Source organism: Teleopsis dalmanni, chromosome 2 (genome assembly GCF_002237135.1).
Source record: "Teleopsis dalmanni isolate 2A chromosome 2, ASM223713v2, whole genome shotgun sequence".
In the NCBI taxonomy this organism is placed as follows: Eukaryota; Metazoa; Arthropoda; class Insecta; order Diptera; family Diopsidae; genus Teleopsis; species Teleopsis dalmanni.
Window position 1 is genome coordinate 37,956,533 of NC_051847.1, and position 27,057 is coordinate 37,983,589.

At 28.0% G+C, this 27,057-nt stretch overlaps 8 protein-coding genes and 1 non-coding gene across 9 annotated transcripts; 8 read left to right on the forward strand and 1 right to left on the reverse strand.

Annotated features, from left to right (window-relative positions):
- Positions 1 to 169: 169 nt before the first annotated feature.
- On the reverse strand, positions 170 to 1,870 carry LOC119684502 (uroporphyrinogen decarboxylase-like). Its single transcript, XM_038098553.1, has 5 exons — positions 1,713 to 1,870; positions 1,205 to 1,489; positions 988 to 1,146; positions 619 to 918; positions 170 to 562 (listed from the first exon to the last, which is right to left on the reverse strand). The coding sequence occupies exons 1-5, from the start codon at positions 1,725 to 1,727 to the stop codon at positions 251 to 253; spliced, it is 1,071 nt and encodes a 356-aa protein (XP_037954481.1). The 5' UTR covers positions 1,728 to 1,870; the 3' UTR covers positions 170 to 250.
- Positions 1,871 to 3,563: 1,693 nt separating this feature from the next.
- On the forward strand, positions 3,564 to 6,138 carry LOC119680375 (death-associated protein 1). The gene is made up of 4 exons (XM_038093155.1): positions 3,564 to 3,741; positions 3,824 to 3,891; positions 5,370 to 5,458; positions 5,520 to 6,138. The coding sequence occupies exons 2-4, from the start codon at positions 3,846 to 3,848 to the stop codon at positions 5,676 to 5,678; spliced, it is 294 nt and encodes a 97-aa protein (XP_037949083.1). The 5' UTR covers positions 3,564 to 3,741; positions 3,824 to 3,845; the 3' UTR covers positions 5,679 to 6,138.
- A 1,830-nt stretch (positions 6,139 to 7,968) lies between these two features.
- Trnastop-uca lies at positions 7,969 to 8,055 on the forward strand. The gene has a single exon. It is a non-coding gene; the product is annotated as a tRNA-Sec (tRNA).
- Positions 8,056 to 9,070: 1,015 nt separating this feature from the next.
- Positions 9,071 to 11,061, forward strand: LOC119683815 (coiled-coil domain-containing protein 103). Its single transcript, XM_038097679.1, has 2 exons — positions 9,071 to 9,277; positions 10,810 to 11,061. The coding sequence occupies exons 1-2, from the start codon at positions 9,120 to 9,122 to the stop codon at positions 10,910 to 10,912; spliced, it is 261 nt and encodes an 86-aa protein (XP_037953607.1). The 5' UTR covers positions 9,071 to 9,119; the 3' UTR covers positions 10,913 to 11,061.
- A 1,155-nt stretch (positions 11,062 to 12,216) lies between these two features.
- On the forward strand, positions 12,217 to 15,939 carry LOC119674337 (prostasin-like). Its single transcript, XM_038085472.1, has 2 exons — positions 12,217 to 12,989; positions 15,013 to 15,939. The coding sequence occupies exons 1-2, from the start codon at positions 12,243 to 12,245 to the stop codon at positions 15,859 to 15,861; spliced, it is 1,596 nt and encodes a 531-aa protein (XP_037941400.1). The 5' UTR covers positions 12,217 to 12,242; the 3' UTR covers positions 15,862 to 15,939.
- A 1,231-nt stretch (positions 15,940 to 17,170) lies between these two features.
- Positions 17,171 to 18,066, forward strand: LOC119680804 (trypsin alpha-like). Its single transcript, XM_038093792.1, has one exon. It carries the CDS (start codon positions 17,183 to 17,185, stop codon positions 17,948 to 17,950), a length of 768 nt encoding a protein of 255 aa, XP_037949720.1. The 5' UTR covers positions 17,171 to 17,182; the 3' UTR covers positions 17,951 to 18,066.
- Positions 18,067 to 20,008: 1,942 nt separating this feature from the next.
- LOC119681931 (trypsin alpha-like) lies at positions 20,009 to 20,911 on the forward strand. Its single transcript, XM_038095243.1, has one exon. The coding sequence runs from the start codon at positions 20,023 to 20,025 to the stop codon at positions 20,788 to 20,790; it is 768 nt and encodes a 255-aa protein (XP_037951171.1). The 5' UTR covers positions 20,009 to 20,022; the 3' UTR covers positions 20,791 to 20,911.
- Positions 20,912 to 22,931: 2,020 nt separating this feature from the next.
- Positions 22,932 to 23,771, forward strand: LOC119682927 (trypsin alpha-like). Its single transcript, XM_038096496.1, has one exon. The coding sequence runs from the start codon at positions 22,932 to 22,934 to the stop codon at positions 23,697 to 23,699; it is 768 nt and encodes a 255-aa protein (XP_037952424.1). The 3' UTR covers positions 23,700 to 23,771.
- A 2,307-nt stretch (positions 23,772 to 26,078) lies between these two features.
- LOC119674338 (trypsin delta-like) lies at positions 26,079 to 26,846 on the forward strand. Its single transcript, XM_038085473.1, has one exon. It carries the CDS (start codon positions 26,079 to 26,081, stop codon positions 26,844 to 26,846), a length of 768 nt encoding a protein of 255 aa, XP_037941401.1.
- The last annotated feature ends 211 nt before the right edge of the window (positions 26,847 to 27,057 follow it).

The following is a 27,057-nucleotide window of genomic DNA, read 5'->3' on the forward strand; positions in this document are numbered from 1 at the left end:
TCTCTATATTTTCATTTATATTTAATTATTCAGCATTAAGCAGTAATGAATATGAAGGAAATATTTTCTTTTGGAATATTTATTCTTGAAAAAACTGTAATTCAAAATTTAAAAAATTTTAATTATAATAATTTTATTTATACATATCTCTACAGTTATGACTACCTAACGTATCACAAAAACACATTTTATTAAACAATCGAGCATTTTATTTAAAATACCAATATACCAATAAAAGATTTTATTTCAACTACAACGCTTTGTGTACTGCATCAACTAAAACTTCCATGCTAACAATTGGTGTTTGAGGTGTAATACCATGACCAAGATTTGCTATGTAACGTGTCTTGCCAAATTTACGTACCATATTCGTTACCAAACTGCGTATTTCTTCCGGCGTCTTGTACATATCTTGAGGATCAAGATTGCCTTGTAATGTTATATTAGGTCCTACTTCTTTACGTGCTTCTTCAGGATCTACCGTCCAGTCTAGACCTATAATATCGTAACCAAGTGCAGCTTGTTCTTTCAAAGAATGTCCCGCTCCTTTAGCAAACAATGTCTATAAAAAAATGCTTATAATAAAATATTTAACATATTTTGTATACATTTATATACCATAGGTACTAATGGTATGGACTGACTTGTTAAGCGTTGCGTTAATTTATCATGTATATCTTTTATATAAGGCACAGCTATATTAAGAAAATCTTCCTTTGTTAAATGTTCTGCTGACGACTCAAATACTTGTAAAAGCTGTGCACCTGCTTTCACTTGCATTTCTAAATAATCCACAATTGCAGTTGTCAACATGGTAAGAAGTTTTTTCGTATCTTCTGGATAATCTGTTAGCCAAGCTTTTGCTTTAGACATTGTTTTACTACCACCACCTTCAATCATATAACCCATTAATGTCCACTATTAATATGAAATAAATATACAGTAATTAAAAAAAATAAATTTATAATTTAAATATTTTAAGCATACAGGAGCACCAGTAAATCCTATCAATGGTACACGACCATCTAGTAAATGTCTCATCATAGTTATTGCATCCCCTACATAACTCAATCGATCTACGGCACCTTCGGGTTTTAATTTACTTAAATCTGCTGGAGTTTGTAACGGTTCAGGAAAAACTGGACCCTGTGGTAATATCAGTTAAAATATACAAAATAAAATTTATTTAACTTATTACACGTACCACTCCAGCATGCATTTCAACAGTCATTCCAAATGCTTGCGGTATTACAAGTATATCGGAAAATATAATTGAAGCATCCAAATCGAAACGTCGCAGTGGTTGCATTGTCACTTCGCATGCTAGCTCCGGTGTGCGGCAAACTGTGAAGAAATCATGTTGTTTACGTACTTCTTGAAACTCTGGCAGATATCTTCCAGCTTGTCGCATGACCCATACTGGGACACGATCAACAGGTTCTCCACGTGCAGCTCGCAAAAGATTGTCATTCTTAAGCGGTGGAAAATCCTGAAATGAATGTATCGCTTTCAATATCTACTATGTACACGTTTAAAAATTGAAATGTAATTTGGTACATGTAGAATATTCAAAGATAAAAATATCGCTCAATATAAACAAGTGTAATTTACAGAAAATATCCATTTTTCATTCAAAGTTCGTGATGTAAGTAATTCATTTCAATTCACCAAATGCTTGCTTTTTTATTTTTTGACTCGTCTTTGGTTTTTACCTGTGTATTTTTCATTATATTCAAATAATATTTCTTCAACCGAATTAAAAAATAGGCGAGTTCTTATTGATGAATTAAATTAATTTTAATTAACAAGCATGAATTACAAAATTCTTGTTTTTTGCATGTCACTTTGAAGATTTTATCAATTCTCTTTTACTGATATTCGTTAGTAACTTAGCCGCAACAATAAAATTGTTTTTGCTTTGTTCTATTTTGTTGTCTCTTGCATTGTTTTTTGCCGGTATAATTTTTTATGAAAATCTAAAAAATTCTCTGGTAGCCAAAAATTGCTTTCTATTTTAATATAATTATATTAATTTTACTTAATTTAATTTATTTTAATTTAATAAACAAACATTTTAGCAGCGAGTCGTATCTTAAATGCAAAATTTTTCTATAGTTTGTCTAAATTTAACTATTAAATTTAACTACATATAATATAATAACTAGAAAAATATAAATATTTTCTGTACTAATTAAAATTCCCTTTCTTTCTGTAGTTTTAATTATAATTAGAATAACTAATCAAATTAAAGTAAACTGAATTTTGTTTTTGACCGCAGAACACAAGAGTATATATGTATCTAAAAGTTGTTTCATATATTAATCATGATTTTTTATTATGCTTATCTTTATTTTAATATATTATTTAATAATTACTAAATTAGTAATTTAATTATTGTTGTCATTTATTTTGAAATCTTGAAATAATGAACTTGCATAAATTTAATTATTAATAATCAATTGTAATTACGACCAATTTACAATAACTTGTTTAATTTTCATCGAGCTTAGGTCGTTAATTTAACACTTATAATTTATAATTTATATATAATAATGTTAAATATTTTTGATTACATACGTCATTTTCTACGAAGATGATCTACGAAGTAAATGGATAAATATAGCTGTATATTTATTAAAACAAACTTAAAAATTTAGTTATAATTATAGAAAGTAATATAGTTACTTTTTTTTTGGTAGGTGGAAAGTATTTTAAGCCACAATGTGAGACTTGAATCCAGTAAAACCACTTGTTAGGTAAACAATACGGACATATTTCACAAATTGGACTGTAATACCAGTTTACACTTGCTTCGTTTACACAGTTTTGCTCATTAAGATCGTTAATTTACGATACAAAAAGTAAAAATAAGTTTATAAATAAATCATCTGATTTAAGCGATAATTGTCGAATGCAACCAAATTGCCAAAATTTGAAATATTTCTCATATGTTTTGTATGTGAAATGTAAACAAAGAATCTATTTCACATGCATAATTCAACTTATGTCAATAAAAATTATCAAATCTTAATTTTAGTAACATAATTAGTTTTAGGTGCATTCATTATAAAAAGCTAAAACTCTATTCCAGTAATCAAGAGAAAGACAGACATTGAAAGGATTAATATTTAGACAATTAAAATATCTATGCCAATATGCAAAACAAACGAGGGGAGGAAGGGAGAATGTTTTTGGTACAGGTAGTAATTACTTCTAGTGGTGAGAAAATGGTAGAGTTGGATTAGAGGAGAGAACTTAATTTCTTGCTTGTTAATGAATTTGTAGTCTCATTTTATACAATAATAAAGTAATGAATAATAATAAATAAATAAAATTAGCGTAATAATCTACAATTTATTAAAGAAGTATTTGTTTGTGCTAATAATTCAAGTTATTTCATTATTATGAACCTCAATAAAATTTTCATAATGTTTTTGTGATAGTCTGGCAACGTTATTTGAGAAAGTATTGAAAAAGCTTAAAAATTAAAAAGTTTTAGCTATTCTGTTGTTATTCATATTTCGTATTTGCGTCGTAACCGGAAAACTGATTTAAACAAAACAATAAAAAATATGAAACAACTAAAAATCATTGATAGAACAACATAAAAGCAAAATAAAAAAATTAGTTTAGGTGCGAAGAGAAAAGTGAAACAAAAGTGCAGTCGTGTCAACCAAATACAGAGAATAAGTTGCTTAATTTTAGAGTTTTAAGTAAAGTTAACAGGAACCGTAATAATAGGTAATTGGATATTTTTTTTTAAATTATATTCTGATTTAATTTAATATAATTGTTTTTTTTTTTGAAAATTTTAAATGATTAGTATTTAATAAAATCTATTAAAAATGGCTGATGAACAACCCAATCTTGTTGCTGGACACCCACCTGCAGGTAAATTTTTCTTTGGCTAAAAAGCTGGAATTAAGAATATGCGCCTTATTGCGTGTTATTAATTTAAAAAAATATTTTTTTTTATTTTGTGTATTTGTATAAATATTAAATATAAAATTAATTTTATATATTTTATACTTCTATTACTGAAATATATGCATATTATATATATATTTAAGATAACATCCATCCATTTTACTCCACGTTTGCTATAGAATTATTTAAAATGATAAGCAAGAAGTGATTCTTTTTTTGGTTATTATTATCATACTTTTATTAATAGTCAGATTAAGTGACGTCAGATAATGTTTGTGAAGTGTATAATAATTTGTTGTTATGCTTTGATGTAATAAGTTACAAATTGATCAATTATATACTATGAATAAAATTGTGATTTTTTGGAAATTAATTAGTACTTTTTCACAACGTTTATTAAAATGAGTGGAAAGATTATTTCACAATTTTTTATAATAAAATTTTTTAATATAAATTTAATGTAAAAAGAATCTGTTATTAATATTTGTTTATAGATCTTTAAGCATATTTTTGTTTTTAAGAAATTTACATAAATTTTTTTTGTAATAATTTGTAAATGTCTGCCAAAAGGAAAATCAGAGTTTCTGTAATAACTATTCAACGCAATTAATTGTACATTAATTTGGTATATTAGTATAGGTTTCCCAATCGGGAGCGTGGCAGTTGCTCGTCAGAATAGATGAGACGCTGTTGTGTTGTATCTGGTTGGGAGCTAAAAAGCATATAACATGTAAGGATTACAAGACGAATACATAAATTGGGTTGTAGTTGGGTAGTGCTTGGTGTAAGGATAGGGAGGTAGGAGAGATGAGACATATACCTTGCTGCTACTAGCTAGGTTATTATTGTCATCCAATATACCCAATAACGTTTAATAAACAATTCTGTAAGAGCAAGAGTTTTTAAAATCATTTGAGCCTTTAATACAGTCAAAGAAACTTTTAAAGAAGAGGTCTTTTAGCTTACTAATTTCTTCTAGAACGTAAGTTCCTAACATGTTTAAACTGCTTTTTCCATACCCTGAACAGTAAGAAGGTGAATATGAAGTTCTTTCTTAATCTGCATTACTCCTATGGGTTGAATAATCGGGTTATTTAATCTCTTTAATTTCTTTAGTATACACATTAAATAAATACAAACTATACAGAACTATTTAAAAAGATTTCAAAATTATTTTTTATATTTAAATGACCAAATTGTGTATTTATGTTTGTGTATATCGTTGAATCTACTCCTCTTATCCGTTTACGTTAGCATATTAGTGAAATTATCTTGTATGTAGTTCTTCTATACAGAAAGATTTCAACAACTGTTTGCATAACTGATATATATATACAATTTATACTTGTGTAATAATTATTGTATAAATTTAAGAATATTAATATATTAAATATGTATTTATTTATATTTATTTGTAATTTCATATAAAAATGTCAACACAGTTAAGGCTGGTGGTATGCGTATAGTACAACATAAAACTCCAACTATAGAACGTGCAGCTAAGGATGCTGAGGATTGCACTGGTTTAACGGTATATTCTTTAAATTTATTATCTTATCAATAATATTTGATATTATATTTTTGATATCTAGCAACCAGTGGCTGTAAATACAATGTCTGTTAGTGGTGCACCCGTTAAAGGTAATAGTGATTATACACCACAAGCTGCACAAGTTGCTCACTCACCAAAACCACCAGTACATGTGCCTCATAAGCCACAAATTAATATTCAACAACCACGTAAACAGTGAAGATATATATATTTTTTTGTCAAATTTGAAGAGCAATCACATTCCTTCAACAAAATAAATTGATACTTAATGTTGCTTAATGTCTTTCAAATTTCATAATTGTTAAAAATATTTGTAATATGTAATTTTATAGTTAAAGCATTTTGTTTATATACACATATTTATACATATATTTTATTTTCAAAGTATCTTATCAAGCATTTTAAATGACTCAAATCAATTTTGATTACTTTTCCATGTTTTATGACAATATTTTGTAAACAGTATACTTATATAATACAGAAAGAAGTTGTGTTTTCACATATCGTGTCAATATAAATTGTAACATTTCAAACTCTTCAGTTTATTCTCTTTTGTAATTTGAAATATTTTTGTACATTTTTGTCATTATAACGCATATTAAATATTTATAAATACAATATGAATTTAATTTTTATAATAAAGTTTGTTTAGAACAAGTAAAATTATGTGTTATATTTTAGTATATGAAATTAATATGTTATTCTTAAACCTCTATAAGTTAAGTTGGAGTTCCTACTCTTGAAAATTGAGTATACGTAAGTGAAGAGATAAAATTAGTTGTGTAAAAAAGCAAAAGCAATTAAAAGTTTGGATGACTAAGAACTTAACTCCATTATGGAAATTAGATTTAATAAATAAGTATTTGTTGGAAGTATTTCTATCTAAATGTTAGTAAGTTAAAGAATTTGCCATAAAACGTTAATATGTTCAAAGCAAAAATAATATATCAGAAAGCAATACGATACACAAATAATATGTATCAATATACTTTTGTATCAATATACTGTTAGTAACGTCTTACCCTATTAGACCCTTCTTAAACACCTTTTTTTTGAACCTTTTACCATTTTTACTAAAATTTAGAAAATATCTATAATTAATTAATTCAATTATTCTACAAATGGTTTGTGGTTTATAATAACATCTTTCTTTTTTAAATTTTTACAATTTTTCTAAAATTTAATAATTAAAAATAACTATAATTAATTAATTCAATTATTCTACAGCTGGTTTAGAGTTTGGTTTTAATAGCAAGTGAATTTGTTAATGAACTTTCACAGGGGATTGATAGGTATTTAGCAATATTCGAAACAGCTGTATGGCTAGCCAAAAATTCAATTTAAAATAAATAATACATTTTTGTTGTTGTTATTCGGTACTGTTTGAAACCTCTCTATTTAAATACAATATTAATATTAATATTAAGATAAATACTCACTACCGTCATAACCATGTTAAAATCAAATTGTATTTTTTGATAACATTGATATAGTCTGATACCAGATATCGTGTTTTTTTAATCAGTTATATACGGCCCTAAGGAACTTTAAAAAAAGCTATGATATTACAAAATTTTACAAGATAATAACGATGTGATTGGTGAATTGTTAAAATTTGTCAAACTGTATATGAATAATAAAGTTCAGAATTACGGGTGTTATGCTATATAACTATCAAGAATTAATAACTAAAGTCAATTTTTAAAATATATTTAATTTATTTCCAAATAACATTTTGAGAATGCTTGTAGTTCAATATAATTCCATTAGTATTTTATCTTTATTAATAATTTTTGGATTTATAAAAATGTTAAACGTTTACTAAAAAAAGTCTATTGCACAGATTACATTTAAGTTTAGGTATACATAATATTGAAAAATCAATTCAATGTCTAATGTTGAATAGAATAGAAATCAGTAGGGTGTTGACTGCCAACAAAATAGAGTTCCGAGGTAATGGCACATCGTCTTTGCATAATGAGATAGTATTATAGTATTATTATATTGAAGAGACATCAACAATGTTGAGTCTAATAAAGGTGCTTATATCTGGTATGTCTAAATATCTAAAGACAAAAAATCACAGTAAAAAAAAAAATTTTGATTATGTGGGGAAGAGATGATTTCTTACTTTAAGAAAAGAATTATGGGTGGGAAAGGCAGTTTTACAGGAACTTTTTTAATGCTCAGAGCTCATACGATATTGAAAATAAACTTCCGTCCATATATTTTCTTTCAACAATGAGTCATTTCCTGCATTAATGATATTAATTACGGGAACACCCGGTATATGCAATGTATCAAACAAGAAGATAAGTAACAATATAATAACTTAAAACAATAATATTTGTTATGAGAATGAAGACAAAAAATGATTAAATTTGTTTTAAATGCATATTAATCTTTACATACAATTTTCTATTTATAATTCTCATATGCATTTTTTTAAAAAAGTTAATTTAAATATACATTTCAATTATTTCCAAATTGCCTCACTGAGCTTCGGTGGTCCGGAGTGCAGGCTTCAAACCTGTAGTCGACTAGCGTCGAAGTGGTTCGATTCCACCTGTGGGGCGAATCACATTTTTCAAGTACTTATTTTTTTTAAATTAAAAGAAATAAATTAAATTAATGTGTAAAAGCAAATACCGTTTATATAAAAGGATTAATCATTAAAGTAAAGAATTAAAAATAATATATTGTAGGCTTTATTTGGAATCAACGTCTTCAATGTTCAATATAAAATGTAAATTAGCCGTGAAATAAACAGCTTTAATTAAACAACTCTATTATTATTATATTAAAAGAACTTGAGCTGTAATTTGATATGATAAAATTGTTTTGAAGTAGGTACAATATCAACTTTATACAACTTTAATATATGGAAAGGGCTCATAACATAACACACAATATATGAGAGTCAGCTTAATGGCTTTACTGCTATTAAAAAAACCCATAAAAAAGGGTATTTATTTATTTAAAACTTCATTTCTTCATACAATTTTTTATATCTGACGTTATTAATGTTACCAGCCTCGTTAAAGAGAAGATAACTAGCATAGCTAACTTTTGAAAGTTACCTAAATTAGTTATTGTCGACGGAATCCTGCCGAATTTCATTAAAATACTCTCTTTAATCGTCGTTTATATATAACTGTTAGGAACGTTTACAAAATAGAAACCCTTTTTGAGTGCTTATTAATTTCAATAGAACTATATTCAATTCACTAGACGATATCTTTAGTATTAGCATTGACCAGATATTTGCCTTTATAAATGCCTTTGGCTGGTTCTAGTTTGACATTCTCTCTACTACCCACCATCACGAAAAATTTGTGGATTCAAAACGGCTTTTTTTAGCTAATTGCGGAAGACTCATCCTCCCTCCACCACAACTAACTAACTAACTATATCATCTGTTATTATAGATTTTATTTACTTGACCATTATGTTAATAAAAATGTAGGTGTAAGCACTGACATTGACATATTGAAATTAATTTTCTAATATAAACAAAAGAAAACTTGAATGTTTTTAAAGTGTACCAATGTTGCTTAGTAACATATATAATATTATTTCAAAATAAAAATGAGAAAAAATTAATTTTTGTTTTCTAAACTGACGTATAGAATCTATAAAAATGGATGAGATAAACACTTTAGCAAAAATAACAGCTGAAGACCTAATTAAATTACGTGAAGATTGCATGCAAGTTGTACGTGACGGAGAGCTTTACGAATTGCGTAATTCTGCCAAATTGAGGGCTATCAACACAACAAAATCCTATGAGGAGTTCAAGTAAGAATATCATTACATATATCTAACAATATCGCTGCATTTTAGAAAGTAGCTAGCAAAACTAATATAATAATCGGTTTAACTAAATAATATAATCGGTGTAACATAGCTTCACTCCCGTAACGTAGGTAACAGTAAAATCTCCAGTAAAAATATGAGCAGGTTCTTTATTACACATACTTGTTTACCTATTTAGGGTTAACAGATTGGGTTGTATAGTGAATTTTACGAAACAAAAAGAGTGAGATATCTCTAAAATACACTGTTAAGCTGATTTTAGCTTTATTTTTAGTAAGTAATTTGTTATTGTTCAGTGTAGTTTTCTAATTAAATAGACTATATCAACATCGTCTTTAGTGAAAGATCAAATAATATTTCTTTTACAATATAAACACTTACCTATTGAACGTTGAAAATTTAGTAGGTGTGAAGAGTCATACTTATCCTCGAGGTTCATAAATTACTTCGGAATATAGAACCAGTTACTAGTCATTAGCATCTGAAATATCGAACTATGAATAGCACTGCAAAATTAGCTAGCATTATTAAATAAATGATAATAGGACTTATTCAATCGTAGGACAATAGGACAATCGTATTTATTGATATTTTTATAATAATTTGGCTGTACAAAATTTTTTTTTTTGTGATTAATGAATATAATTGAAGCAGTATTATTTTATAATGGTTTAATGGTTGGTTGTTTGCAGACTGCAAATTGCAGTGCGAGATCAGTATATATCTTTCTAGTGACCACAATTAGCGATTATTTGCCATTTTACTACCACATAACTAAATTTATTCTGTCGAATTTAGATAATTTAATAGATCCTTCTTCCTTACCGATTAATAGTCTTACAAACTGTTAAGAAAGTACTTCTCTAAAAAACTTATTTCTTCTGAAAAATGCTCAGAGCTGAGCGAGAATTCTAGTTACGGCACAGTAAAATATTTAATAGTTTCTGTTTCCTGTAAGTTTTAGCAACATCTACAATGAGTATTAAAAATATTGCGCAGTGAAAAGAGAGAACTGCAGTTAGTCTAGCAGGTTCAGGTGGTCGCTTTTAATGAATTTTCAAAATTAATCATTTTATATGAGGGCCATGTTAACCGGGAAGTAACATATGTCCGTAGTATATATTTGATTATAGGCAAGTTAAAGAAAGTAGAGTTACTCTTAACGATTTTCACGTGAACATAAACCGATATTCCTAGCGATATATCTAGTGAAGCATCAAGATAGGTCAAACTTACGCCCAGGAAATAATGGTTTGTACTAACACAGTTTTAATTTACATACCAATGACAGCATATAGTAATGACTGTATAACTAATATTAAATTGTAATTATTGTACGGAATATGCATTGATATATATTTTCTATTTTTTAAGGTACTTAATTTTTAGTAAAATCTTGAGACTTAACTATATATAGTATTTATTCTTGTTTTATCAATTTTTGGTTACTTTTTAATTAAGTTTCTTTATAATATATGCATGATTTCATTTTAAACCTTGTTATTCATTCTCAGGGACATTGTCGATGCCGCTCATTTGCAACCAATATCCAAAAAAGACAAAATGAATGCCAAAACTAAGTCACGAATCTGGAACTCAGCAGTACGAGATGAATGATACATATATGTAGGTTAGAACATCTATAGATATATATAGATCATATATATAGATCATACAATGTATGATTTGTAAGAATGAAATATAATTTGTTAATAAAGATATATTTTGTTTATTTGTAAGTAATATATTAGCTGTAGTAAAATAACAAGCGATATTTATAATAAAAATATATATTTACTGTTTCATAATAAATTATTGTGATTAAAATTTAATCATACAGTGAATACATTTTATTGGATATAAGAAAGATCAAGATATTGTTTTGAAGTATTATTATTATTTTAATATAATATTTGAAAGAATACTAATAAACCTCTCTCCTTAAGAAATAAAGCATATAAGTAAAATTAGGGGAAAAATTTTTTAGTGTACCTATTTAACATTTTCAATACGATGAAAAAAAGAATGCATTACAGAAGTATTGAAAGACTAGAATTAAATGTTTAGTTCTCTGTCTTTCCAGAAAGTCAAAATACAGATAACTACCTATGATAAGATAACCAGATAATATGATAACACTAACGTTATCTTATTACAGAGAGAGGTAAGACTATTAATAAGGGTCACAGAGACTGATATTTAAATAGTTGTAAACAGGTGCTAAAGAATTGCAATATAGCCAGAGGTTTTGTTTTAAACCTCTTGCATAATTCAAGCTACAAAAAAAATACTTAATGCTTGGGTATCTGATAAAGAAAATGAAAAAAATTTATGGAATCAAATATCTGCCTGTAAATCGTTGTTCAAGCAGCATAAAATCTATTTTTGAACAGGTTTTTACAAGATAACAGGTGATAAAAACTGAATCACTTATAAAACATGTTGACGTCGTAATCGGCAACTGCCTAGGTAAAAATATAATAAGGGTCTTTAGTGAGTAATTAATACGTTTAATTACTGCAAAAATGTAAGCAAAGGAACCCAAAATAGTTGTTGAGGAATGGTAAAGTTTTGATCTTTGCATTATTTGCCTTATAAATTCTTCTTAACTATAATTTCAGATATTAGGATTAGTAACCCTTTCCTCACTACACAAAAATAAGCATACGGTGTCCATATGCCCACTTCCAAAATAATTGTCTACGCTTATGATCGATTTTATTATCTTTACTTCTGAATCTCAGATAAAGATAAAGAAATAATCACACGGTGTGCACTCGAAGATGTCAATAGTAATTCCTCGACTTATCAATGCTTTCACTTTAAGCTTTATAAAATTATGAATTATTTTGAAAGATAATTGATATCAAAATGCTATTGGTTTCCTTTCTATTGATAATTAGTAAAAATACAATGACGATCAATTTTGGCTCTTAGTTATTTGAAAATGTTCAAATTATTGGTTTGTCTAACAGCAATTACGGGTGCATTATGTGCTACCATTCCAGGTGGTCGTATTGTTGGCGGTCAGGATACTACTATTAATGAATTTCCATGGCAAATTTCGTTACAACGTAGTGGTTCACATATTTGTGGTGGAAGTATTTATAACAACAACATTATTCTGACATCTGCACATTGCGTTGATAACGTACAAATTAATGTATTGAGAGTTCGTGTTGGATCTTCATATTGGAATTCTGGTGGTAGAGTGATTAGTGTCAGTTCTGTTTATATTCATGAAAACTACAATGCAAATACACTTGCAAACGATATAGCTTTAGTGAAATTAAGCTCTTCACTTAGTTACAGTGCTACAATACAAAGTATTGCGTTAGCTTCAGAAACTCCCGATGACGGTACACATGCCATGGTTACAGGCTGGGGAACGAAATCATATGGTTCAGCAGATATACCAAGTCGATTGCAATATACTGATGTTGAAGTAATTAGTCAAGCGACTTGTTCTTCTTCAGCTTATAGTTATGGAACTCAAATTAAAGATACCATGATTTGTACTGTAGCTTTGGGTGGAAATGCTTGTCACGGAGATTTTGGTGGTCCATTAGTGGCTGAGGATAAATTGATTGGCATTGTTTCTTGGAGTATCGGTTGCGCACAAATAAATTATCCTAGTGTTTATATCAATATTGCTGATTTTAAGAAATGGATTGAAAATGCTGTGGTATCCATTTAATGTTATTGAACGTACTATAATTAATAAATATTTGAATTATTATATTAATTTTCATAATAACGATTTGGTTTTAATGAAATGGGACTCTGAAGATTTTGTATTTAAAAAAAGGTACGATCATTCTTAGTTAGGTAGAGAGCATTTTGTGTTTGTGTCAGATATTTTAGAATCAATCAAAAGCATTCTAGTTTTAGTAGATTTCTGATTTGTAGAGCTAAAGCTCTGTTTGCTCATAATACTATTTAATTACCATTATGTGATATATGTGTGTATATAGAAAGTTTATGCTAAAAAATTACAATATTACATACAGAAGTTTTAATATGACAACACTCCAAGATAAATATAAGAAATCAGTTACATAAACAATACTTTTTTTATATTGTCTGGTCTTATGGTAGGATTTACGAGTTGTTGTGGAGATCTATATATGAGTTCCTTTCAAATACGAATACATTGATTAGATCATAGTTGCGTAAATGCAGTGTGAAAGAAAACGATTTTGCTTGGGAGTAAGAGTTGATTATGAATTGAGTTAAAATTGACCTCAAATTGGTGTGTGCATTAGGACATGAAAACAACTGGGCGATATTATGGGAGATACCGTTGCAGTTAGGGAATACATTGGGAACACACACATTTATGGGTAACAAGTAATTATTTAGTACATTGCTACATTCTGATCCTGTCCTGATACTTTTTTCTGCGTCTGTATATAGAGCTGTAAATCTACATTTATATTCAATTTCAGCGAAATACATATGTGTGCTTTGTTGATGCATTAAATTAGAATTCATTTAAAGCTTGAATTCTTTGACTTAGTCCTACTGTTCCCATTATTGGTAAATTGTTAAAAATGTGTTTATTACTTATTTTTATTTTGCCTTTATTAGAATTGAAACCTGGAATTATGTTTCTATAATTTCTTTTTTAATATGTTTCTCTAAGAGTAAAATCGATTTAGTCTATAGTTAAACTTAACATTTTAGCAATTCAAATTCATCTAGAAGTCAAAATGTTACGAATAATATATTATGATGAGAAAATCTATTTTTTATTAATTTATAAAATTATAGAAACCAATTTTTACTATTAAACAATTCAGTCCTTGTAATAATTGGGTAAAATGTAGGATGGTTATTGGGTCTTCAATTTGGAAATATTAAATTCTAATGTCAGCAACACATATGTCCAGTAGTTGATCGAATGATCGTCGGTATTCGTGGTAACAATAAATGTTGTGATCACCGATTATTTGATAGTCTGTGTAACATGGTCCAAAGAAACAAAGTACATAACCTTACTAACGTTATATACTAATAGGCAGAGTAGTTTTAAACCAACTTTTTCTATTATTATATCTAGTATTATATCTACTTTATCTTTTAGAATAAATATTAATATCAGCTAAATTGAAGTTTGAAATTGAATGTGGTGGTGTTATTGGGCGTTACTTTTTGAATCATGCCTCGGCAGACTGTTTGAATAATATTAAATATAAGATTGATCTTTAATGACAATAATATAAAAATAATTATTAAGTATTTCAAATTTATAATATTTAGTTGAGGTCTTAAGTAAAGAAAAAGCAAATATTTTAACTATTCTATTTTAATTTTTATTTTAATATGTTTATATATCAAATAATTTTAAGTATTTATTTTACTTAAGCTATTCGTTTAATTTTTATAACCACTTTAAATATTGGATGCAATCCAAAAAACATTAATCTCTGATTTTAAAGATGACATAATGACAGCAACCTGCTAAGTCTTTAACCTTTTATTATTTTATTGGATGCACGATATTCAAATGATATAAATTTTCAGTTAAACGATAAGAAAGATGTCATGAATTGTCTGTTTTGTTATAAGATTATTTCTACTCAGATATGTGGATTATTTTCTTAAGTGAAATTTGCACACAATTTTCATAATCTTCATCAGGTCTTTGCAATTTTCATGATTTTGGAAATTTTTCGTATAAAAATGTAAGATTTTTCGAATGTTAAATCATTAAGTATTCACTAAGTATTCTTATAACTTCGGAAGGACATTTGATTTCCGTCTTCAAAAATATATTCGAGTTCTTTTTTTTTTTAATAACAAATAAAATGTTTCGCATAATCACCGCACTGGTTTTAATAATCGGCATTAGTACAAATTCAATAGCGGGGAATCGATTACCACAACAACGAATTATCAATGGTCAATATATCAGCATAAGTAGGCATCCAAGCACTGTTTCCTTACGCATGAATGGCACACCCATTTGTGGCGGTTCGATTGTTACTAGTAGTATTGTACTGACAGCAGCCCATTGCTTTATAGATCCGACAGCATCCTATACTATACTTTACGGTTGTACATCACTAGATAACTGTGGAAATGTCAGAGATGTTTTAACATATTACATTCACCCGAATTTTGATCACAACACATATGACTATGATTTAGCATTGGTAATAACAAGTAAAATAATCGACTTTCACGCTTACTCACAGCCTATTGCAATTGGGAGGGTTCTACCATCCGATAATACAAATGTTACCATTTTTGGTTATGGCGCAACACAGGAAGGTGGTTCATCAAAACGTATCTTACAAGAAGCGACAATTCCAATCGTTAACAGTGCAACCTGCCAAGTTGGAAATTTTCCATATTTTATATCATCCAATATGTTTTGTACAGTAGGTAAAGATAAAGATGCATGCCAAGGTGATTCAGGTGGTCCAGTTATATATAATCGTACTCTGGTTGGTATTATATCTTGGGGTATTGGTTGTGGACGTTCTGATAGATATGGCGTAAATACGAATATACCGAAAATGTATAACTATATCAATGATCTTATAACACAATTATCATAAAATTTTTAACATTGGATTCATGGAAAATGGAGAATTTATTGTTACATCTTTATATCAAAACTTGTATTAAAATATTAAAATTTATTATTTATGATTATAATATATCATGTTTCAAAAGAAAAATAAAATTAAGTAATAATAATTATTGTAAAAAAATATAATTAAAAGTTTTTTTATGAAAAGTTATGGGATGTAAACCTTAATAACATTTTTCCAGTCCAGCTAAAATTACTTACGAAATTAAGATTTGGTAGTTTCCATTGGCATAAGCTAATTTACGCATGTGAAATAGCGTCTTTTTTCACATTTTACATATAAAACATGTGTAAATATGTCAAATTTTGATAATTTCCCTTGTGTTTTAAGGATTTTAAGAATTATATGTGATGATCTCATTTGTATGAAAGCTCTTTGTATGATCAATTATCCTCAAGTTACACTTACTAAGTAAGCAGTGGAAACACTATTAGTGGCATTATTGAGCAAAACTGCTTAAATGAGACAAGTGAAGATATGGTATAAGTTTTAGTAGTATTTTAAAATATTGTAGATATGTATGTACATTGTACAATATATATAAAATTACTATAAATCTGAAAGACATAAGTAATTCTAACGATCTCAGGTCTGCGGGCTCATTGTGTTGCTATATAAACGGATAACAATGATTATTGTCACTTATAATGAAGTTGTATATGTATTGTAATAAAAGATATATATTCTAAACTAAGAAAATATATTTTTAAGTTAAAAAAAATATCATTATAAAATTTCTAATATAAATCCCCTCTGTCATAAATAAAAAAGTGTGAATAAAAAAAAAGAGCAGAAAATAGAACAATTTCAATAAAAGTAATATTAGAATTACTTATATATAAAAATTGCTTACCAGATTATCATATGATAGAAATTAAACGAAAATATATTTCCCTTTATCAATCTTTTGTTTTAAATGAATTGTGAAATTATGGAGAAAATATTTTTTTGTCAATATTTTGTATTTAAAATGATAAGATATTTCTATATATATTACAGTAGATTTTGTGAATTCCCTAAACTCTAGCTTTCCCACTGAAAATCAATATCAATAATATACATATTTACTTCGCTTATAATCAATAGTTAAAATATAATTAAATATTTAAATAATTAATAATTATTAATCGAATCTTATCATTTAACGAATGTGAGCAATATAGTTCTTGAAATATAAACATTGTATATTCTTATTGATAAAATACAACAAATTTTTAAATTAAACTATAAAATGCTAACCCTAATAGGGTAAAAATATTAGTTCAGTTTTGTTTGCCTAATCGATATGTTTAAATTAGTAATATTGGTGTCCGCTATTGCGTGTGTTCTAGGCGGAATCGTACCGGAAGGTCTTTCACCACAGATCGATGGACGAATAGTTGGTGGCAATGAAGGCAATATCATTCAATATCCTTATTTAGTTTCTATACAAAGAAATGGTCAACACGTTTGTGGAGGTTCCATTTATAGCAATAATATTGTTGTGACTGCGGCTCATTGTTTGCAAAAAGTTTCGACGAATGATTTAAGAGTAAGAGCTGGTTCTTCGACATGGAATACAGGTGGCATATTATCTAATGTTTATTCATATCGTAATCATGAAGGTTATAATCCCACTACAATGGAAAATGATGTAGCAATTATACGTTTATCTAGCTATTTGACCTATAGTACTTCCATAAGCAGAATTAATTTATTAACTTGGTCTCCATCAAATGGAGCTTCAGCAGTTGTTGTCGGTTGGGGCACAACATCTTACAATGGTGGAATTTCTAATAATCTACGATATATTGATGTCAGTATCATTAGTACAGCACAGTGTGCTTCTAGTGCCTACAGATATGGTTCAAGTATAAAATCAGATATGATTTGTGCATTTGCTGCGGGTAAGGATGCTTGTCAAAAAGATTCTGGTGGTCCATTAGTTTCTGGTGGTTATTTGACTGGCATTGTTTCTTGGGGTTATGGATGCGCTTATGACGGATATCCAGGTGTTTACACAGATGTTGCACAAGTGCGTACTTGGATTGTTAATAATGCTAATAGCATTTAAAGCAATATTTGAAATTTGTAAATTTCTTGTTAATTTTGGAACTAAAAAATGGAATTTAATGCTTTGTAACATTGCAGTATTAATATGCTCTAAGAAAAATGATATATAAATAAAAAACTCGATTTTATTAGTTAATTCATAATATATTAAATGAATGTACATAAATAATAAAAATATTTACTTTGCAACAAAAGTAATAACTAAGTTATACAATACATGTTTTTCAATTATTCAAACCATGAGTATTAATCAAAATATAGCAATAAAGTTATAAAGAGATGTAGCCATCCTCATAAGTACATAGGCTAGGTTAGGATAGAGTGACACCCTTGTACACCAAAGCCAATTGAAGGCAAAAAATGGCCCGTTGTAATACTACAGATGACACACTATCCAAATGTTAAACCTAAGGTACTGCCTTAAAGAAAAAAGTCCAAAGCATTTGACACGTAAACTGTATCCTTTTGAGAAAAATCGAATTACCCCATTGAACTCAAAGGGGGCTTAGCTGATAAGTCTATAAACTTGGGTTTGGCTCTAATATTAAAGGATGGTAGTTGTCTCAGGTCAATTAAATAAGCGAACCCATAGATTTTGAGTCGTCTTTTACCCAGTGATGAGTACTGACACGAGGAGAAGCATTACAAGTAACATACACAAAGAGCAGAAGTTTTTACAAGAGTGAAGTCATTACAAATTTCATCAATTTCATTTTATAGCAAACGCTTTATCAATCGGAATACATAAAAATAAAGATTGCAGGGATTATTTGATTGGTTTGAGTTCACTTTCTGTGAATAATGTGTTTGTTATTTAATGCCGCATATATAACTTATATATATGTAACTTATTTAATTAAAAGTATTTTAGGTTTTTATATACTATAAAAAGTCTTACTTCAATAATTACAAAAAAAGTTGTTATAACATCGATTCCTGATAAAAAAAGTCGAAGAACTTAGAAACAATGACATTTTTGATATAGTAAAGGTTAGCTTAATCTGACTTACTCTAGACCTTTAAAGTGAACATAGACTATTTACATAAAATTAAAATTGGGATTATTGAATGTGGAAATAATAAGTTAATTTAGAAAAATCTGTATCTAGCATAATATAGAATAGACTGAAACCTTTACCGCTCTTCAGATAAACCAACAATAAGAAACTTAATTAAAATATATATGGAAAAGCATTTGATTTAGCTTTAATACCTTTCACATATATAAGATAGTTCTGTTACGAATGAACTATTTATTATGGCTCTCCGGTCTATTAACTGCCTGACAATATCTAAGCTTCCACACTAAGACCAAGCTACTTAAGCATAATTAACTACAACTGCATTTTATTAGTTTATTGAGTTATTATACCATTGTATGATATCTATATGTTAGTATGGAGTCAACCCATATCCTGTCCATTTCTTACAGCAATTATATATTTAATACTAAAATCACATGGTCTACATTTATATCACAGTTTCGTGATTTATAATTAAAAAAACCTCACAAAAATGGTTTATCTCTCAATAAAATAAGCATTTCGAAATTGAATGTTTCAAAAACGTCTATTATAAATAATTTAATAAAAGATGTACGAACTATTTTTATACATTAGAGAATAAAAATAAAATAAATATAATATAAAGATTAATATAAATGTTGAAGTTGAAGAGAAAATTATAGATGGTGCTTTAAGTATGGATATAATAGTAGGATTACCAATTCTAATTCAAACATAAATTTTGATGTCATAAAGAATATATACTGATAAGATATTTTTGTGTATTTCACACTAAATACTGTGAATACCCTAAGCGCTAGTTCTCCTATGTCAATCAAAATTAATACCTATGGTTTTACATACATATGTTATCTATATTCTTTTAATTATTAATTCTATTTCAATTTGAAAGGTAATCATCGAATCTTATCATATTAAGATACGACTACTGTGTTTTGTAAGTAAAAATATATTACTACTGATTAAATAAAATTAAATTTTAAACAACTATAAAATGTTGCCCCTGACAGAGTCAGTTTATTAGTACACTTTCGTTTGCTAAATCGATATGTTTAAATTAGTGATTTTGGTGTCCGCTATTGCGTGTGTTCTAGGCGGAGTCGTACCGGAAGGTCTTTCACCACAGATCGATGGACGAATAGTTGGTGGCAACGAAGGCAATATCAATCAATATCCTTATTTAGTTTCTATACAAAGAAATGGTCAACACGTTTGTGGAGGTTCCATTTATAGCAATAATATTGTTGTGACTGCGGCTCATTGTTTGCAAAAAGCTTCGACCAATGATTTAAGAGTAAGAGCTGGTTCTTCGACATGGTATACAGGTGGCACATTATCTTATGTTAGCTCATTTCGGAATCACGAAGGTTATAATCCCACTACAATGGAAAATGATGTAGCAATTATACGTTTACAGACTATTTTATCCTTGGGTTCTACTATGAATAGAATCAATTTAGCAACTTGGTCTCCATCAAATGGAGCTTCAGCAGTTGTTGTCGGTTGGGGCACAAAATCTTACAATGGTGAAATTTCTGATAATCTACGATATATTGATGTCAGTATCATTAGTACAGCACAGTGTGCATCTAGTGCCTACAGATATGGTTCAAGTATAAAATCAGATATGATTTGTGCATTTGCTGCGGGTAAAGATGCTTGTCAAAAAGATTCTGGTGGTCCATTAGTTTCTGGCAATGCTTTAACTGGTATTGTTTCTTGGGGTTATGGATGCGCTTATGACGGATATCCAGGTGTTTACACAGATGTTGCACAAGTGCGTGCTTGGATTGTTAATAATGCTAATAACATTTAAGGCAATATTTGAATTTGTAAATTTCTTGTTAATTTTAGAACTAAAAAATGGAAATAGATTTATTAATTCAATGCTATACAACAGTGCAGTATTAATACGCTCTAAGAAAAATGATATATAAATAAAAAAACTCGATTTTATTAGTTAAGACATAAGATATTAAATGAATGTACATAAATAATAAAAATATTCACTTTACACAAAAATAATAATACAGTTTATTAAGTTTAATTATTAATAATATGAGTATTTATCGAGATATAGCAAGAGTACCCAAAAATATCCCTAATGGAGTTTATAAGATATAGAGAATTATACCTCTCTATGGTCATACTGTAATTTCCGCTAAACCTTTAAATTTAAAATGCTGATTGTTGTATTAATGGACAGCAGTCAGTACAAGAACACGAAGATTAAGAATAAATCTAACAGATGATTTTAATGGAAAAAATTATTATAAGAGCTTTTAATGATATTTAAATGAAAACATGGGAATAAAAATTTTTCACTCTTTCTTTTTGCCATTAGAACCGGATGATAAATAAATAAGAGAGCATGTTAAGAATATGCTATTTATTATAATTATAAAATTATTAAAATAAATTTCACTAGTTTTAAGACAAATTTCACTACCTTTAGTAACATTATTGAGTTTTCAGTGATTTTAAGTATATTTTTACTATTTCTATCAGGGGTTGTATTTGCTCACTCATGAGCAGCTCAGGTTCATGAGCAAGAGCCAATTATTGCATGAGCCCAAAATTTGCTCATATTGAAGAGCTGCTCATCAGCATGAGCCTTCACTTTGTTATAAATTTCAGGATAATCTTGCTACTGTGGCAAAATATCTAGAGTGTTATAAATTAATCTCAAGTGTTATACACAAATCTCAAGTGTTATACAGATTTACCAATCGAAAATGAAAATTCCAATAAAAGTGAATCTCGATTAAAAAAGTTGCTCCAGATTTACCGAAAACGCCATAGGTATTTTGCAAGAGCAGCAAGATTACTTTGAAATTAACAGATGTTTTATATGACTTGCTAGAGAAAATGTGGTTTGATTCGGCATGCATATGTATTAATGAAATATATAATATATGTAAATGTCTGCTACTTACCATTACAAAAATATAAGATTACTCTAAAAACGTTTAATTACAAAAATTTGACATATCAAGAGTTAATTTCGAAAGAATTCAGAGTTATAGTTTTCATTTAATGTAAAAAATTTTTTACTCGTTGTTAAGCATGTTAAGCATAATAAATTATTTTGAAAGAGTTTGTCTGAATTCAAAGACAGTAATAATATTTAAATACTTTTTAAGGAAAACGATTAAATAAATTGGAACACTAGAAAGAAAAAAGAATTAACTTTACCGAATCGAATATACAATAATTGCATACTATTTTATTTTAATGGTTTATTAGGTTATCACAACACTATACTGGGATATACTTATTTCTATACTTATTTCTATACTTATTTCTATACTTATTTCTATACTTATTCCTATACTTATTTCTTATAGTATTAAACATAAAAGTTTCATATTAATATTTCTATAAAATTAAAATAAAATAAATATAATATAACGCATGTCTGCGCATACATAAATGATGCTAGACTGTGGTATCAAAAAGGACTATTTGTTGATCAGTAGAGAACTTGGGCTCAAGACGGTTACTCCAACTTAACCTAACCTGTATAGATTACCAGTTATTATTTAAATATAAATTTTGGAATCATGAGAAAATTATAGATGGTGCTATACTTGTATATATGATACAGTAGTAACAAGTTTATTTATAATATTAATTTTGAAGTCATAGAAACTATAATAGATGGTGTTTCAATTATACCGATAAGATATTTCTGTGAATTTTACACCAAATACTGTGAATACCCTAAGCGCCAGTTGTCCTATGCCAATTGAAATTTATACCTGTTTTTTTTACATACATATCTATAATCTTGCAACTAATAATTCAATTATGATCTGAAAGTGTATTATCGAATCTTATCATTTTATGGGTACTAATATTTTTATTGATATCATAAAAATAGATTTTAAAATCAACTATAAAATGCTATCTCTGATAGGGTCAGTTTATTAGTACACTTTCGTTTGCTTAATCGATATGTTTAAATTAGTAATTTTGGTGTCTGCAGTTACATGTGCTCTTGCCGCAGTTGTTCCGGAAAGTCTTTCACCACATATCGATGGACGAATAGTTGGTGGCAATGAAGGGAATATCAATCAATTTCCTTATTTAGTTTCTATACAAAGAAATGGTCAACATATTTGTGGAGGTTCCATTTATAACAATTATATTATTGTGACCGCGGCTCATTGTGTGCAAAAAATACCAACCAATGAGTTAAAAGTTAGAGCTGGTTCTTCGACATGGAATTCAGGTGGTACATTATTGAATGTTGCTGCATATCGAAGTCATGAAGGCTATAATCCCACTACAATGGAGAATGATGTAGCAGTTGTACGTTTACTAACTATGTTGTATTATTCTACTAGCATAGGCACAATTAATTTAGGAACTTGGCTTCCTTCAAATGGAGCTTCAGCAGTTGTTGTCGGTTGGGGTACAAAAACTTATAATGGTGTCATTTCCGATACTCTACAATATATTAATGTTAATATCATAAGTGCAGCACAATGTGCTTCAAGTACCTATAGATATGGTTCAAGTATAAAATCAGATATGATTTGTGCATCTGCTACAGGCAAGGATGCTTGTCAAAAGGATTCTGGTGGTCCATTAGTTTCTGGTGGTTATTTGACTGGCATTGTTTCTTGGGGTTATGGATGTGCTTATGAAGGTTATCCTGGTGTGTACGTGGAAGTATCACTATTTCGTGAATGGATTATTAATAATGCTAAAACTGTTTAATACTGTTTTTATATTGTTTTTAAAAACCAAAATAAATATTTATTAATAATGTAAAAGTATTTGTATGCTTTGAACACAAAATGTTAATATAGAATTAAATTTTTCTACTTAACATGAGATACATGTATATAGAGAAAGCTCCATAAATAAAAGTAATATTTACAATATAACAACAAATGATTTTGTTTAAAACATGGAAATAAAGGAGGATAGAGGTTTTTTAGTATACAACTAATAACTGATATAAAACGAATGTGGTTAAATATAGAAGAAGATTAGCAATTGCTTTGGTAATATATTGAATGTAGAAGCTTTGTGTTATCAATGAAAAGAATTGGAACAAAAATTAAATTTGCTAAATAAACATTTAAAACTAATGATGAACGAAACAAAAAAATCTTGTAATAACTTTAAGACAAAAAAATAGCATGACCTAAAATTAAAATAACAACGATGATGATAATGAATTCTTTTAATTACTTCGGGAATATAGGGTCTATAGAAAATATTTTTATTTCAGTTCGTTTATCATAAAGGCTTTGATTTTATTTTAAGATGTTCTTGTATCCGATATTTGTTTCTGAAATCCGCGTCTCTATATAATATTATACGCTTTGATCACCTATTGTACCGTGAGTTCCAGTTTAATGAGTGATAGTATAGTGTATTGCGTCTCTATATAATACTGTACGCTTTTATCACCTATTGTACCGTGAGTTCCAGTTCAATGAGTGACAATATAGTGTATTGTTGCTTTCCAATGTAGTATACCTATGTCATATTTGTTTCAATTTTTTTGTCTTAATATCACTTACAATATGTCAAATTCCGTACCTACACTACACATCGTGATATTTAGCTAGCAAATATTTTATTTATTTTCAAAATAATATGCATCTTATTACTCTTAAGTTAGGTTGTCAGGTATATTTTATAAGACTGGTACGACATCAGATGTTTTCATATTTTCAATCATATAGAAATAATGTATGATGTATATAGAATTTTGGTGACTCTGATACAAATATATTTATAACAATAAAGAGTTCAACTAATGATTTGATAATGACTAATCATAGTTATTGCTCTTAAGTTAGGTTGTTAGCCATATATCATAAGACTGTTAGGACATCAGGTACTTTTATATTTTCATTAATATAGAAATAATAAATGAAGTATATAGATTTTTGTTGACTCTGATACAAATATATTTATAACAATAAAGGCATTAACTATTGACGCTAAGTTACATTTATTTATCAAATACATTTATCAAATATTAGGGTTTGAGAAACACTAGAAAAACGTATTGAGTATTTCCTATATAGTTTGATATTTAAATTAATTTTAATATGCATTAAATATTACAATTTTTAGTTGTACAAGTAGCGTTATAGACTTCACGCATATACCTTTTTAAAATCAACTACTGACATATTGTATGGAAACACTCTGATAATGCCTATATTTATGGAATAGCATTAGAATGTAACAATTTGTTAATAAAGTTAATCAGAATGGTAGGATAATCAGAAAAAAGAATATGACTATATGGATATCATATTGTGTGAGTTCTTATGGGGACAATACTTATGAAGAGTTCGTGAGCTTACCACTATTTTGCATTATAATTATAGTATATGTTACATTTTTAAACAATAGAAAAGCAGTGGACAGTGGACTGTCATTCCATAAATTGTTAGTTTTTTTTCGAGGTTTCAGAAAAATAAATTTAAGGTTTAAACTTAGATGATCACACTAATCAATCATGATTAATAACTTCGATGCATGATATAGAAGTCATCAAGTTTAAATTAAAATTTCTTATAAACTATACTTAAATGCTTGGGGAGCTTCACATTTTCAGCAGTAGAAAATATAATACAAATAGAAAATATAGCTTACGAGTACCTTCCTTTAAAGGTGTAAATAACACTTAAATATACATTGTGACAAATAATTTCTTATAAATAATATTAAAAACATTCAAATAAATCAATCAATATAATTACATTATTAGTTCTTTAATTAAAATAAATTGTGAAATAAGAAAAAAATTATAGATTTCCTTTTATTTCAATTATATTGATAAGATATTTCCATTTTTTTTATATCAAATGATGTGAATACCCCAAACGCTAGTAGCCCTATGTAAATCAATATTAATACCGGTAATTTTACATATCAACAATCTTTTAATTAGTAATTCAATTATGCTGTACAATAAAATGTTCGAATCTTATCTTTCAACGGATATGAATGTTTCTACTTCGTAAACTGAAATTTCCCTATTTTCCCTGATTAAATAAAATTAATTTTTAAATTTAACTATAAAATGACGCCCCTGATAGCGCCAATTTATTAGTTTACTTAATCGATATGTTTAAATTAGTAATTTTGGTGTCCGCAGTTACATGTGCTCTTGCCGCAGTTGTACCAGAAGATCCTTCACCGCAGATTGAAGGTCGAATAGTTGGTGGCAATGAAGGCAATATCAATCAATATCCTTACCTAGTCTCAGTACAACGAAATGGTACACATATTTGTGGAGGTTCCATTTATAGTAATAAAATTATTGTGACCGCGGCTCATTGCTTGCAAAATGTTTGGACGAATGAATTAAGAGTAAGAGCTGGCTCTTCGACATGGAATTCTGGTGGTATATTATATTATGTTTATTCATATCGTAATCATGAAGACTATAATCCCACTACAATGGAGAATGATGTCGCAGTTATACTATTATCAACTATTTTGAGTTTTAGTACTACAATAGCAAAAATTGACTTAACGTATTATGGTCCTTTAAATGGAGCTACCGGTACTGTTATTGGTTGGGGCACAACGTCGTTTAATGGTTCTATTTCTGATCATCTACGATACACAGCGGTTACTATAATAAGTCCAACGCAGTGTGGTTCTAGTGCTTACAGATATGGTTCAACTATAAAATCAAACATGTTTTGTGCATCTGCCGAAGGTAAGGATGCTTGCCAAAAGGATTCTGGTGGCCCTTTAATTTATAACAACTTTTTGATTGGTATTGTTTCTTGGGGCTACGGATGCGCTTATTCCGGTTATCCTGGTGTATATACTGATGTGGCACAGATGCGTAGTTGGATTATGAAAAATGCTATTACTGTATAATTGTTAATTTTTTGAAGTGGTTAATTGATCGATTAATGTCAATTGATATTATAACATAGGTGCAGTATAAATACAGTATTATCAAACATTAAATATTTTATATTAAGCATTAATAAATAAAAACGAAGTATATAAACAATAAAATTATTTCTTTTATAATTAATATTCTGAGTAATAAAAGAAATGAATACAAAGAATTATAATACATAGT